Consider the following 14,355-nt stretch of genomic DNA (forward strand, 5'->3'; position numbering starts at 1 on the left):
AGACACCTACTTCCTAGGCTCGCACCATTTTCCTTTATTTGTAACAAGTGGGAACCCCCCTTCCCATTGGGATCCAGGCCCCACGGTGACCCTGCAGCCACAGCGAGGCAGCCACCTGCACCCAACAGGGCAGCAGGGGGAGGCACGGGCTCCTCTTATCTGAGCTACAGCTCCACCGACCAGCAGGAAATCTCTGCTCCTTCTTGGTAATCCAACTTGAGCTCTCTGGGATAGACAGATGACAGACAGACAGGTGGTCAGCAAATCTCAGGTGTGGTGGAAAGAGGGGGACAGCAGGGAACAGGACTATGGAAAGTGGGGAGCCCCCAGTCCCTTTAGCACAGGTCAAGAACGCTTGATTAGCCAAAGGGGTACCAAGGAGAGCTGGCTCGTGACACTGGGGCTCTATTTTCTGTGGGGCTGCGCCGGCCACGCTTTGTGGGTTCGCTGAGAGCTGGCTCAGACATGTGTCTGGTACCAACCTTTCTTTCACCCGCTTCTATTTGCTGAGCAAGGACAGGAGAGGGGTTCTGGAGGGCCTGGCCCCCAACCTCCCTGTGCCCGTCGTGCCCTGGCCACGCTCAGGGGCTGCAGGGGCTGAGGCACCTGGTGGCAGCGTAGTCCTTCCCCTGAACCCTCAGCACGCGTCTGGTGTCATCCGCAGCTGCTGGTGGCTCCCCGACCATGTCCTGGAAAAACTGGCCTGCAAAGGGTGGATCAGTGAAGGGTAAAGACAGCATGCTTGGGAGACACGCCGAGGGGAGGGCACTGCCTGTTCCTCAGCAGAGGTGGCCCCGAGGATGCCCGGCCGTGGGCAGAGTACCGAGGGTCCCTTTGATGTGGCTGGAGAAGCGGTCAGTGTCGCGCAAAGTGAGCAGAAGCCCCATCTTAGGGCTGCTCTGGGACGACAGGCCGATGGTCACTTTGTTTGGGTCACTGAGCAGCAGGAGCCCCGTCTTGTCCATGGTCACCTTCAGGCTGTGGAAAAACCCAGCGGCCTGAGCAGAAGGCAGAGACACCGGGATGGCGGCATAGGGATGGGGGGGCGCGTCCCTAGGTCTTTCCGTTTCCTTGCTGGTAAAAGAGGGCCGACACTGGCTTCATGATATCCAACTTCCCTGCCATTCTTTATAGCATAAAATCGTGGTTTCTTTTCCTTTGCTTTTCTTAAATTTGATTTTCTTATGAGTTAGTGTTATGCGATTTAGGGCATTTCTCTGATACACCTACTCTGTCCCCATCTTTTAATAGCTGGCGCCACTTTCTTTTTTTTTTTTTGTACTGGGAATCAAACTCAGGACCTTGTGCTTGCCATGCAGGCGCTTATGCCACTGAGCTATATCCCCGGCCCCTGCCATTTTCTTTTGATTAGGGTTTAACTATGCATTTGAGTGAGCTGTCTTCTCATTCTACCCCTCCTTTTTTACTTACCTCTTTTGAAATTCCTACCCTTTTGGAATGTTAGGCTTCTTTAAACATGTGGACTAAGACTCTGCTGCTATTCTGAGATTATAAATGAAATTTTGAGATTTTAAGTGAAATGGTGTAGTCTATGGTCTAGCTTGCTACCTTGCTTTCCCTCCCTTCCCTCACTCCCCTCCCTCCCTCCCTCCTTCTCTCCCCTCCCCTCCCCTCTCTCCCTTCTTCCCTTCCTCCCTCTCTTCCTTTTTCTGCAGTGCTGGAGATTGAATCCAGGGCCTTCACACTGAGCTACATCCCCAGTTCTTTCAAACTTTTTTAAAATTTTGAGACAAGGTCTTACTAAATCACTAAGTTCCCTACACTGCTGTTGAATGTGTGAACCTCCTGCCCCAGCCTCCAGACCAATTGGTCTATGTTTTCCTCTTTTCTTTTCCTTCTCTTCTGTTCTTTTCCTTCTTTTTTTAAGTACTGGGGATTGAACCTAGGACCTTTGCATTGAGCTACATCTCTCGTCCTTTTTACTTTTTTTTCCCTCTTCATTTTCAGACAGGGTCTCACCAAGTTGCTAAGCTGCCCAGGCTGGACTCGAACTCCAGCCTTCCAAAATGTAGGAATTAGAGGCATATACCACATCCCACTTTGTCTGTCTATCTTTATGTGTATCTTCTACAGCTCATGAAAGTATTTGGATTTTCCATTATTACAATCAATAGAAATTTTTCATTTTCTGGCATGTATTTCATTTCATTTCTTTACTTTTCTTTTCTTTTCTTCTCTTCTCTTTTTTTCTCTTCTCTTCTCTTTTCTTTTTTGTTTTTTTGAAACAGGGTCTCACTGTATAGTTCAGGCTCTCCCTGAACTCACTATGTGGCCCAGACTGGCCTCAAACTTGTAGCAATCCTCCTGCCTCAGCCTCCCAGTGCTGGGATTACAGGCATGTACCACCATGCCCAGCCTGGCATGTATTTCTAAGGCACAGAAATGTTCTGGGCGTGGTGGTGCACGCCTGTAATCCCAGCACTTGAGAGGCTGAGGCAGGAGTCTCATTGAGAGTTCAAGACCAGCGTGGGCTACAAGGTGAGCTCAGGGCCAGCCTGAACTGCATAGCGAGACCCTGTCTCAAAAAGACAAAAAAAAAAAAAAAAAAAAGCTATTTTTGTCTATCAGACAACGAGAAATTCTAAGGTCTTTTATGAAATTGGGGAGGTTTTCAGACCAACCCCTGGGACTTGCTGGGTGTGTTCACTTGTCAAGTGAGGAAGAGGCCCAGCTAAGTGGTTTATGAGGTGGCAATGGACAAAGCTCTCTGTCCTGGGAAAAGATGAGCTACGACACAGCCAGAGGGCTTGGCCCTCTTAACTTGGCCGCTCATAACTTCCACAGCTAGAGGACTGCCCCTGCAAAGTCTATGGTTGAGCAGCCATGTCTCTTGGAAGTCACCTTCTACCTCCATTACCCACCAGCTGCCAAGTCTGACCCCCGCTGGACTTGACGCTCACCAGCGCCTCAAGGGTATGCTGCGGGTAACACTCCCATCCCCTGGGGCCGCAGCGCTCCAGTTCTCGTGATAGCCGTGGAGCCTCACCAGGCAGGTGGTGCCCTGTATGTTGTGTCCGGGGGACAACGCACCATCTGATGGCAAATTCTCCCTGAGAGCCTCCTCCCACTGGGTCCTCTGACCCCTCTGACTCAGCTACAATGATTATCTCTAGGTATTAATGGGGCAACGGAGGCTCAGAGGAGCGAAACGGCCAGCACAGGCTCACACAAGATTAGCTGCAGAACTAGCTTCAAACCACGCTGTTGCACGTGTGGGCCAGTGACGTGGGTGAGCTGTCAGAAGAACCAGGTCCCCAGGACAAACTCCCTGGAATTTCCAGAGTCACAGGGCTTTTGGCACAGGGCTCCCTGCATCTCTGCTCATGCCCAGGTCTGTGTTCTCGGCCACTGGTCAGTGCCATCACCAGCCGGTGTGGCCGAGGGGTCATCTGCTTGGTACCCCAGCATGGGACATACCCAGGCAACACCGAGAACAGTGTCTCCTTCCACTTGTACGCAGAGCTTCTTCGGTTCCGGGTCATCACCACACGTTCAGGGGTTGCATGAACCTGCAGCTTGGGGTTCTTAAAGGTCACCTTGATCCAAGAGAACCCAGCCCTCTCTGCGTTGTACTGGCCAGTCACCTCAAGCCCTGGGAAAGCCAAACCAGAGCGGTCAGAGCCAGGCAAGAGCACTGCCCTGAGCAGGGAGTTCTCTTCCCAGCAGCGTTCTTCACCAGTTAGTGTCCCTGGAGGGCCACCCACTTCCTCAGCAACCCCTCACTGCGACCTGGTTCCCGTGATCTCCCCACTCCCTCCTCGGCTGCACGTGGTTTTGGAGGGACCCTTGGTTCCGCGGTGAAGGCCACTGTCAGTGAGACTTCTGAGGGGAAATCTTGTCTCAAGTCTATACCCTTCATCAAGCCCCTGTAACATGCGTGGCCCTGAGTTAGCTGCCTGCCAAGGGCGAGTCGGGAAATCCCTGAGGGCAGGGAGCACGCAGCCACCTGGGCCTGAGCATGTGGCAGGAGACCATGTGATCCTGGGAGGAGCGAGGGACCCGCGGATGTCCCTTAGCTCTTGTAGCTGTATTTGTGCACCCTGAGCGCTGTGTGTCCCCGTCTCCCTCACCACCTCATGTTGACCAGTGTGGCCCTTCCAGGGTATGGGGTGGGGTCAGGCCAGCACACCTCGCCCCTCATGCCACTGGGCCCCATGGAGAGATGGGGCTCTGTGCTCTGCGGGTTCTGCTTCCTGCATCTGGAAGAGCCTTAACCTTTCTCTGCTTGTCTGCCAGGGCCCGGCCACTCTTGGGTGACCAGCATAGCAACTCGATCCTCAGGTAGCTCTGGCCCCTCAGCACTGACCACAGTGAACCCAGATCTGCACAGGATGTCCAGTGCAGGCCTAGGGTGGCAGTGGGAGGGCACCCATGCCGGGGAGCAGGGCATCTGTACATGCTGTGTCTCTGTGGGCAAATAGGGCGTGGGTGTGAGTGGCACTGGGCTCTCTTGGGGTGGATGGCTGGCTGTGTAACCTCTCACCTTGGCCAGGGTCCAAAAGTAGGTCCAAGGGACCCTGAGAGTGTCTGATGTCCACACACAGTCGGTCCGTGCGGGGCCCAGGCAGCAGCAGGATGACAGCAGGAGGCTGGACAGAAGAAGCTGGGACAGCCACACACGGTTCCTGGAGCAGATGGAGAAATCTGGGGGGCAGGGGTGGGGAGGGGTGCTGGGAAGGCTGGCAACTTACCTGGAGGTAGCGCTGTTGTAGCTGTTTCTAAAAGAAAGAAGAAAAGGTCTGTGTTCAGCCAGCCCCTTGCTGGGGGGCAGGAGCATCAAGGGATGAAGCAGTGGACAGGTGCAGCTGGGGCTCCCTCTCCACCTCAACACGGAGAAGCCCGTGTGACAGATTCACAGACACCCTGCGGCCCCGGTGAGGACAAGAAACCTCTGGGGGCTCTGGTCTGGGGTGTACCTTTGTTTTCCATTTTGAGATGAGACCACACTCCTTGATGTGGATCTGAGGGAACCAATGGCCTTGAAGGGGACGCGAGTGCAGGAACTTTCAGAAACAGAAAGGGAGATGGCATCAGGACCCAGAGCAATCAGCACATCCTCTGGGCATCCCTGCCACTGTGCCCACCAAGCTCTGGTACACTTCTGCCCTGGCAGAAGGGCCGGTAGGGGTGATGGTTAGGACATGGGTCCCATCCGCTCTGTAGCCGCATCTGGGTCCAGACTGTAGGTAGGCACAGAAACAGTGCAAGGGCACTGCCGGCATTGGGCATGGAGGGGTCCTTCCCCGCTGGAAGACTCCGGCATGAGGGGTGAATCTGACCCAGGGAAAATAGTCCTGTCTTGGGGAGGGGACGCCTGATGTCCCTGAGCTGGTGGGAGGACAAGGTGCCTCAGGAGAGGCAGTGATTGGCAGTGACGTCTGAAGAGCCCAACCGGAGCCATCCTGGTCAGCCCCTGCCCTCCTGGAACCCAGGGTTTCCCTTGACCAAGCAGTGTGAGAGAGGCTGCTGTCTAGGCTCATGGTCTGACAGCCTCGGGAAGGCAGAAAGAGCCGTCACACACACCCGAGAAGATAAAATGATGAGGACAGGGTGAAGGGGTGGCTGGTCGAGAGGTGCACAGCAAGGGCAGTCCCTCAGAAAAGGCTGTCTTCCCTCCTCAACCCTCCGCCCCTTCCAGAGAGGATCCCGGATGGACCGGCCCATGCTCACTCATGTCCCATGAGCTCTTGCTGCTTGGCTGGGCTCGGTGCTCTCTCCCCCCCATCTACAGAGCAGGGTCAATAGCCATTGTAGGGAAACTGAGGCCCTCCAAGGGTCAGAAAGTGGCTTACAGCGGTGCATGTCTGTCAGTGGGAAGGAAGGAGGAGGAGGAAGTGCAGATATTCTGTATAGAAAATCAGGTGGTCCAGGTTGTCCATATCTCTCAGGGGCACCAAGAGCTCCAGCTCCAAAAGGGAAGTAAGAAATTCCTAGTTTGCAAAAATGAACACCTGTGGTTTTTTCTCAGGCAGTGTCAGGGTTCCCAGAACCAGGGTGCAGGGACCCCATGCCAGGAGGGGGCTGGCTGTGGCCTCCCTCTCCCCAGCGCTTAGCCATTCTGTGTAGCCCCACCCCCATCTCAGCCTGGGAGACAATAAGCTGAAGAGCACATCTCCCCAGGTAGTACCCTTCAAACTACCTAGCCCAAAGAATCCTCTTCTTTGGGCAAGGAAGGTTCTGTAGAGCTGCTTCCTAATCAGACACGGCTGAGACTGAATCCCAGGCCTGTCACCAGCCAGGCAAGCTGGGTACAGCACTCCCCATCCTCAGCCAGAGTCAGAGTCTACGGCTGGGGTTAGGATTCTGTCATCTCCCCACCCTCCACTCCCTCGTCGTTTGCTACCTGGTTTTTTAGACCGTCCTCTTCCCGTGGTACGAAATCTGGGACCATGACCTGAAAGTCATTGAGATTTGGGTTTACTCTGAGGAACCATCTTTCTTGGGCCCCAGGTGGATGGAGACTGTATCCCTAGTGCCCGGAACAGGGCCTGCGGGGCAGCCAGTATTTAAATGAACAAGCGACTAAATGCACGAGTATGCTTGGTCAGACGACACCACCTGCCCCCGGGGTGGGGCCAACCTTTGAGCATATTAGGGCCTTACCTCCTAAGTGGATATTCCTGTGTCTATTATCTGCATAAAACACACAAACACAGACACAGACACAGGGAGAGAAGAGGAGCATTGTCAGGGCAGTTTTGGTCAAGTTGAAGTGCTTATATTTGAACTTGTGTCCCAACTCCGGAAATAGAGACAGTGAATCACAGGGAACCAGGAGGCCTCGCCTCAACTTCCTCATCAGAGTCCTCCCAGGCTCCTGGGAGTCTGTGGACGGCAGGATGGGGTAGTAGCTGGATGCAGGGGAGGCAGGGAGGCTGAGTGGAGGGTCTGCGGCCTCCGAGGTGGAGGTCCCAGCTTCACACTCACCGTCCTCCACAGGCTTGTTAGCAACTTGAGACTGTTCCTGGCCTTCAGGTTTGGTGACCACCATCGAGGTGAGGGGAGTGACAAAGTTGTACTGGAGTGACAAATTCAGAGCTCGCGTCTTGAGGTCCTTAGACTTGGCATCTGACGCTGAAACACTGTTGAGGTTGAGGAGGTCAGAGCTCAGGAGGTCCTTGGATACCTGGACCACTTTTCGTCCCCACTGGGCCCCTCCTGGGAAATCCCCATGGGAGAATGTGGAGCTCAGACATGATATGCCTCTCTGCAGCTGGGAGCTGCCCCAGGTCGGCTGCGCCTGCCCCAGGGAAAATGGTGAGGAGTGCTGACCATGTGTGCAGCCTGCCCCAGTGGTCTGCAAGGTCAGGGCCACTCACGCATTCTCCAGCAGCTGCTGGATGGTCAAGTGTGCCCAGAGCCTCTCCATGAAGTTGTGGAAGATGTACTTGAGACTCTGGAACAACTCCCCCTGCTCAGCTGTACTGGCCTCCACCTGGAAGGTGATGTTCTGCGTGTCCTGGAGAGAGGGGGCCCAGGCAGGGCAGGGGCAGTGAGGGCATGTCTGCAGCTGCCCTGAACTCACAGCTCTTCTGTGAGAAGCCGGATGGGGGTCGGCACAGATCCAGGGTATTGACCCTGGGGGCGGCATCTCCTCTGGGTAGATGGGTGTAGGGAAGGAATTTAGAAGTGCAAGGGGCTCACTTGCAGAGCCCCCAAGGGTGACAAGAAAGGGAGATAAAAAGTAGCCAAGTGTCCCAGATGCAGGTAGACCCTGCAAAGGAGCCGACCCTTTGGCGGAAAGGGAAATGAAGCCTGGAACCAAGTGGAGGGCCAGTGTAGAAGCAGCAGCAAGAAGGCTTTGTAAATACAGTACCGTGTGAAGCAGAACAGGTCCCCAGATACAGCCCTCACTTACTCCGAAGAGGAGGAAAAGCGATAGGGAAAGAGAAGTCTTAGTGGCAGAGTTGAGAATAGAACTCACTCGTCATGGGGCTTCACTCACCCCAACAAGCTGTCCCCTGCCCAAACTGACCCTCTGCTGGGGCTGGCCACTGGGGGATGATGACAGGGCAGCACACGGCCAAGCTCTGTAGAGATTGACTACTTTCTTCCCAAGGGAGGGGCTTGTCATCCCGGGGCCTTGACTGTTCAGAAACAGGGTCTGAGGGCTGCGGGACCCCAGGCTTCTCGCAGCACAGCTCCTCACAGGCCCTTACTAAGAGACCCTTATTATTCAGATCCTCTCCTGCCCACCCAGCAGCATCTTCTGCCTCTTGGCCAGGTCTGGCTGCCCAGTGCTTTGGCAACTGCAGGCCATCTGCATGGACTTTGCCCTATCTGCACAAACAGGGATTTATTTGATGCCCCACTCTTTTTTAGTATTGGAGTTTGAATCCAGGGCTTCTACAACAAACTACATCTCTGGTCATTTCTTTAGTGTGAGAAAGGGTCTCACTAAGCCCCCTAGTTGCCTAGACTGGGCTCAAACTTGTGATCCTCCTACTTCTGCCTGAAGTTTTTCTTAGATGAACTTTAAATAGACTAACACTTTTTACTTGGCCTTATCTCAAGCAATAATATCAATGAAATCTGAAGTCTGAGGTGTGAGTCATATTTTTCAGAATACACATAAAAATAAATATGTAACTACTAAATAAAGACACCTCTATCTGTGAACTACCTTGAGCCACTCTGGGTTCTGCATGTTTTTTTGTTTTGTTGTTCTGAGACAGGGTCTTGCTATTTAGCTCAGACTGGCCTTGAAATCACTATGTATCCCAGGAGGGCCTTGAATTCATGGTGATTCTTCTGTCTCAGCCTCCCAAGTGCTGGGATCGCAGGCTTGTGCTACCACATCTGGCTTGGGTTCTGCACTTTGGGGACCCCCTGCCTGCCTCTCATGGCATAGGCAGAGAAGGGTGGACAAGGAGACATGGTGAGTTGGGCCCAGCTGCAATGCTGCTTACTTAGGGCAAGTTGTCTAGCCTGCCTGGTGAGCTCAGTTGTTCATCTGTGAAATGGGAGGGCAACTGTAACTTCAGAGGGCCGGGAGAAGACAGGAAGGGGTAACAACAAGGAAGGAGCCCCTGGTCACTTCATGCTCACAGCAGTGGTGAGGAGGCAGCAGCGCTGACTGCATGCTGGGTGCTATCATGTGCCAGGCACATCACAGGTGCTACAGTGAGACTCACTGTGATGTCTCACCGAAGCTCCATCACGAACCCATACACGGAGCTGATGTCATCCGCAAGTGGGGCGGTAGAGAGACGCTTGAGGCCCAGGGCACTTTGAGACTTGCTCAAGGCTGATCAGCTAGAGCTTGGTAAGGCCAAGTCCCTCTGGCTGCAGAGATGGAAACACCCCCCCACCCCCCCGCACTCTTTCCCTCCCAGCCAACTTGGTCACACTCACCATCTGCCCACTGACTCTGGCTGAGAGCACATCAAGGTTCTGCTTGTGGAGCTTCCCGGCTACCACCATCTCTGAGCCCTTGAAGAGGAGTCGGAAGCTGTCCTGTGTAACCTCGTGCACAGTGCTGCTTGGGTACCTGAAGGCTACGTTTGTCAGCAGCGGATTGGCCACCTCCTGGTAGAAGTCCTGCAGGGAGTGTGTGTGTAGGGGTGTCACAAAGGCCAGGCTGGGTCCTGCCCTCTGCAGCTTAGCTGGGGGACACTGGCACCTGGAGCTGCAGGGCAGAGTCCGAGTCCTCATAGATGCGTCGCGCTAGCCCGCCGTTGTCCAGGGCCAGCTTCTCCAGGAAGGCGTAGCTGACGTCGAAGCCAAAGCCGAGGCAGAAGAGGCTATACTGCTTGCCTATGGCTCCCTTCACGTTCTTCTGGATCTCTGTGGGATTGGTCTCCCCTGGACCAGTGGGTTTGGGAAGAGATTGTGAAAACAGCTCAGTGGATGGTTCTGGAACCTCAGAGCAAGAAGCGTCTAAGTGATACCCCGTCTGCCCAGGTCCCCCAGCAAGCTTGGGTGCAGCTGCTTCCCCTGTGCAGCATGAGCTGGAGTGGCTGGGCAGTGCCCTCACCCACGGTGGGTTCGCCGTCGGTGAGCAGGATGATGAGGGAGACGCTCCCAGCGGACAGCAGCTCAGCCCGGTTGCTGCTCTCCAGCAGCTGCACAGCCATTAGGATCGCATCGTTGATGTTGGTTCCTGAAGGGCACACACTCAGAGTGGCTCCCAGCCTGCCTCCCCTCAGCCCTCAGCCTACTGGGCTGCTGGGCCGCTCACCTCCGTTGGCCTGGATGGTGGCAGCATAGCCCTTGGCCATGCCCACATTCTCCTCTGAGGCTGGCACCAATGACGGCTTCCACTGGGTTGCTTCCCCACTGAAGACAATGATGTTGAACTGGTCTTTGGGGCTGAGGTCACTTAGGATCTTGATGAGGGCTTCCCGGGTCTGGTCAAGGAGGAAACAAGAGGAGACGAGGTGGGTGGCTCTGAAGGCTCATGGTCCTTAGGCTGGCAACCTGGGCTGGTGTCTAGGGTGGGGAAATGGAACATGCTCTGTGGGCAGAGGCTGCCCCGTGCTTAGGCCGACCTTGGCCCCTGGAAGCCCCCTACCCAGGAAAATGGAGCAGGTAGGGTCTGCTTGCTGGACCAGAGCTGATGGTGGAGAAGACTGGGAGTTTTCAGGGCCATGCTCTCTAGCCCAGGAACCTACCTGCTGGATTTTCTTGCCGCTCATTGAACCACTCTTGTCGATGACAAAGACCACATTCTTGGGTATTGTGGGCAGGCCTTCTGGGGCGAAGTGGTGCACAAAGTAGCCATTCTCAATCTGTGGCCAGAGAGAGACCATACCATGGGATCAGAGCTGCAGACCTGCCCTAACCTTGGCCAGCCTCCTTATGGCAAATCCTTGGGTTTTTATGTTCTCCTATTCTCCCCTGCAACCACTTCTCTGTCCCACCTCTCCGCTGCCCAAATCCATGCCATCTTTCAAGGCTCAGCCCCTCTCTTATAGGTAGAGGGGCTTGCTTTTGGCTGTAGCCCACCCACCTGAATGGAGCCCCCAGATTCGGTCCGGTTCACATCATAGCGGACAATGAAGTTGCCATCTAGGACTGTGTCTTGCTGACCTGGAGACTTTTGCTGCTGGGAGAACGTTGGCTTGAACTGGATGTGAGCCTGGAAGAACAAACCAGGCTGAGGCTGGGAAGAGCAACAAGGTCATGCTAACATCTTCCACCTCCGTATGCGTATTGGGAAGTCAGAATCCCAGGATGCATCTTCCGGTCAGTATTCCAGGGACTCTCTCTCAGGATGAACTGCGTTGGACTGCTTCCATGTAGGGAGTAGGTGTGAGAGGGCGTCCCATCTCCAGAGCCATGTGTCAGAGGCTGGGCCCTGGGCATGTGTGATCCTATTTGCTCACTCCACCTGCTCCCAGGACCCTTTCTCCATGTCCCTCCCCCACAGGTCACAAGGTTCCTGCAAGGGAATAGAACACTGTCCTTCTCTAGGCCTTGCCCTCCCTGTTTGCCCAGACGCAGAGATCTCGGAAGCAACTCCAGCTCAGAGTGTCCGCCCAACTGTCCTGCACTCTGGGATCCAGCTCACAGGAACTGGACTGAACACAGGTTCCTGGAACCTTCACCTGCTGGCCACGGCAGGCCCACCTTGGTCTTGTTCTGCGAGACGGTAAGGGCATTGGCTAGCTCATTGGTCATGAAGGCACTCTCTGTCTCCAGGAAGTTGATGCCCTGAGGCTCAAAGATGTGAATGTCCATCTGGAAGGAAAGATACGGTCATCAGGCCAGTTGGGAGCCTGGCTGGGCCTCCAGAGGAGATGGAGAGGGTAGGGCATCCAGGAGGCCTCCTGAGAAGAGGCAGTGCCAGGTACCTGCAGATGCTTGACCAGCTGCTGGGGCCGCACTTTGAGCAGCAGCTCATACACCCCCAGATGCCGCCTGAGTAGCTCCTCATACACCAGCTCGAAAGTGACCTTGGTAGCAGGAGCCACACTGACTGACACGTGAAACTCCTCCATCTTTCTCCCAGTGGCCCTGGGGGAGGAACGTATCAGGCCTGCCCAGCTAGGGGCCAATGGAGGGGCATTTTCCACCCCTCCCTCCTGAGGAACCTCCAATGGCTCACTTAATGAGGCCGGCACTCTCCCCTCTGCTCACAGCCGCACTGTACTGCTCCTGGGCCTTAGCCTTCTCCTTGACAGTCCCTGGATAGGTCACACCGTCGATGATCCTGGGGGCACAGAGGTGGGAGCTTCTGAGAGGCTGGTGGGAGAGGTCTGTCCAGGAATGGGTGCGCCTCTTGACACAGTGACTCCTATTTTTGCCTGTATCACTGCCATTTATTGTGTACTTACTGTGCACAAGATCCCAGGTCTGGGTGAGGCTTGTACCCATCCCGCAGTGGGTGCGGTGTTAGTACATGTGCAAGCCACTGAACGGACAGGGAAAGAGAGGCTGTGGGGCAACAGGGCTGGGCTAGATCCAGCCTCCTTTCAGCCTTCCAGTTACATTCTAACTTGCTCTTCCAGCCTCACAGACCGTTCCTGGAGGAATCACCACCGGCAAGAACTTTTCTCAGTTGGCACTGCGTGGCCAAGCTCGTGCAGGAAGGAGACACGAGGCTGAAGCCTCTGACCTCTTCCGTGCGGCTGCCTCCATCTCCTTGCTCATGGACTCTGCAGGGAGCTTAGCCTCTTCCAGAGAAGAAGGTTTAGCCAACTGGTGGATGGGACTCCTGGGGGTGTGAACCCACTCCTAGCCAGCCATCCTTTGGGGTTGGGAAATCAGGTCTTGGGCAATATCTCTGGAAGGAAAAGGGCTGCTCCTTGTGAGGTGAGAAGGGGCACATCAGGTAAGCATTCACTCACAGGCTCCATGGGGGTGGCTGAAAGGTGGGAATGTGGAGGGGGAGGGAGGGAGAGCCATTGCTCCCAGCTGCCATCCCACCTCCCTGGTAATACTCTAACCCTGGGCCAGGATGGTGCTAGGAGTGGGCAGCCCAGCTCCTCCTCCTGGGGGGACAGTTCTCAGTATCTTCAGATGTGCTGCCGGGGTGCATGGCTGGGTTAGGGCGTGGGAAACCCTGTCTCATGCTTCCCTATCTCACACAGCAGTGAGCTCTGGGGCCAGACAGAGGTGGTGTCGGTTCTGGGCTCCCTGCAGGTATGGTGATTTGGCTCCTGGTTGGAGGATGGCACAGCCTTCAAAGCTCTTGCTGTAAGCTGGGCGGCACTGGGCCAGGCCAGGAACTTTAAGGCTGCCTCAGAGTGGGGGATGGACAGGAGAGGGAAAGGAACCAGCCACAGGGACCCCAGCACCCACTGCCCTTTTCCTGGAATGCTCACTCTCTTTCTCATCCCGCACCCTCCCTAGTTCTGGGAGCAGCCTCTCTGCTGTCCTCAATCACAACCTCTTCAGGAGCCAGGGACAGACAAAGTGTTCTGCTGAGCTTTGCAAACATTGCACAACGGAGGTGGGAAGGGCAGGGAGGCCTGTCACCAGCTCAGAGTCCATAGAAACTCCAGGCAGCTCTGGCAGGGCAGGCAAGCCCTCTGCAGTAACAAGGAAGATCTCTCCTGAAGACAACTCCCCATTAGGTAGGGGCAGTCCAGAGGGCTGGAAAGTTCTCAGTATTCTGAGGTAGAATCTGCTCTGATCACTCCTTTCTACTTGGGTCTGATCTCAGGACACCACACGTTTGTGCTCTTCCAAGGCAAAGAAAAATATGCTTTTGTCTTTGTGGTCCTCTGCTTGCCTTCTGGGTAGCTCTTAGAGATGGGGGCTGCGGGCAGGAGGGCCAGATCCCCTCCTTGGTAAAGCCTCTTCCCTTGAAGCCTATAGATGAAGCACACCTTGCTTCTGAAAGAGGGTCTTGGGGGCCCGGAGCGATGGAGATGCAGCACTGCATTGTGGGCTGCGGGGGAAGGGAGACAGGCACTTACATGGAGAAGTTCGTGATGAAGGCTTTCTTGGGTAGCTCCATCTGGAAGATGGCCTCCCGCACAGTATCGGCCCTGTTGACCACCCGGCTGGTGACAACCGTATGGGCAAATCGGGATGAGACCTTGGAGTCCACAGTGAGGCTATAGATGTCGATGCCATTCTGAACCAGTGAAGGAGAAGTGGGTCAGTATTCCAGTGCCACCCTAGCTTGGGCAATATTCTTCAAGGGGGGAGGGGAATGAAAATGATCAAAATAGGTCCATGTATGAATGTGCCAAAATGAAGTCTATTAATCTGTATAACCAATATGCACTATTAAAAAATGTGTGGAAAAAAAATAGGGCTTGACCCAAGCCAATCCTTGCCCCCAACCTGAGTTGCTGAGCAGACCTCAGGCTGAATCCAGGGTGGCATTTCAATCTGAATGTCCATCTGAAATAAGACACAGGTTCGGTTCCCGGTACCGGA

At 54.9% G+C, this 14,355-nt stretch overlaps 1 protein-coding gene across 1 annotated transcript in view; it reads right to left on the minus strand.

The window, feature by feature from the left end:
- Nucleotides 1-10: 10 nt before the first annotated feature.
- The window catches only part of Itih4 (inter-alpha-trypsin inhibitor heavy chain family, member 4), a 15,849-nt gene continuing 1,504 nt past the window's right edge, over nt 11-14,355 (minus strand). The window contains exons 2-23 of the mRNA XM_005387354.2: nt 13,887-14,047; nt 12,071-12,175; nt 11,817-11,979; nt 11,593-11,703; nt 10,973-11,101; nt 10,635-10,751; nt 10,202-10,370; nt 9,998-10,123; nt 9,644-9,825; nt 9,376-9,561; nt 7,341-7,480; nt 6,949-7,103; nt 6,625-6,654; nt 6,365-6,415; nt 5,814-5,951; nt 4,938-5,024; nt 4,713-4,739; nt 4,505-4,624; nt 3,439-3,613; nt 824-978; nt 607-703; nt 11-225 (exon numbers count right to left, since the gene is read on the minus strand). Of these exons, the coding sequence (XP_005387411.2) occupies nt 165-225; nt 607-703; nt 824-978; nt 3,439-3,613; nt 4,505-4,624; nt 4,713-4,739; nt 4,938-5,024; nt 5,814-5,951; nt 6,365-6,415; nt 6,625-6,654; nt 6,949-7,103; nt 7,341-7,480; nt 9,376-9,561; nt 9,644-9,825; nt 9,998-10,123; nt 10,202-10,370; nt 10,635-10,751; nt 10,973-11,101; nt 11,593-11,703; nt 11,817-11,979; nt 12,071-12,175; nt 13,887-14,047 (2,685 nt within the window). The 3' untranslated portion in view covers nt 11-164. The remainder of the gene's footprint in view (nt 226-606; nt 704-823; nt 979-3,438; nt 3,614-4,504; nt 4,625-4,712; nt 4,740-4,937; nt 5,025-5,813; nt 5,952-6,364; nt 6,416-6,624; nt 6,655-6,948; nt 7,104-7,340; nt 7,481-9,375; nt 9,562-9,643; nt 9,826-9,997; nt 10,124-10,201; nt 10,371-10,634; nt 10,752-10,972; nt 11,102-11,592; nt 11,704-11,816; nt 11,980-12,070; nt 12,176-13,886; nt 14,048-14,355) is intronic.

The sequence above is a fragment of the Chinchilla lanigera genome, unplaced genomic scaffold, assembly GCF_000276665.1.
Source record: "Chinchilla lanigera isolate Chin_1 unplaced genomic scaffold, ChiLan1.0 scaffold00029, whole genome shotgun sequence".
Classification (NCBI taxonomy): Eukaryota; Metazoa; Chordata; class Mammalia; order Rodentia; family Chinchillidae; genus Chinchilla; species Chinchilla lanigera.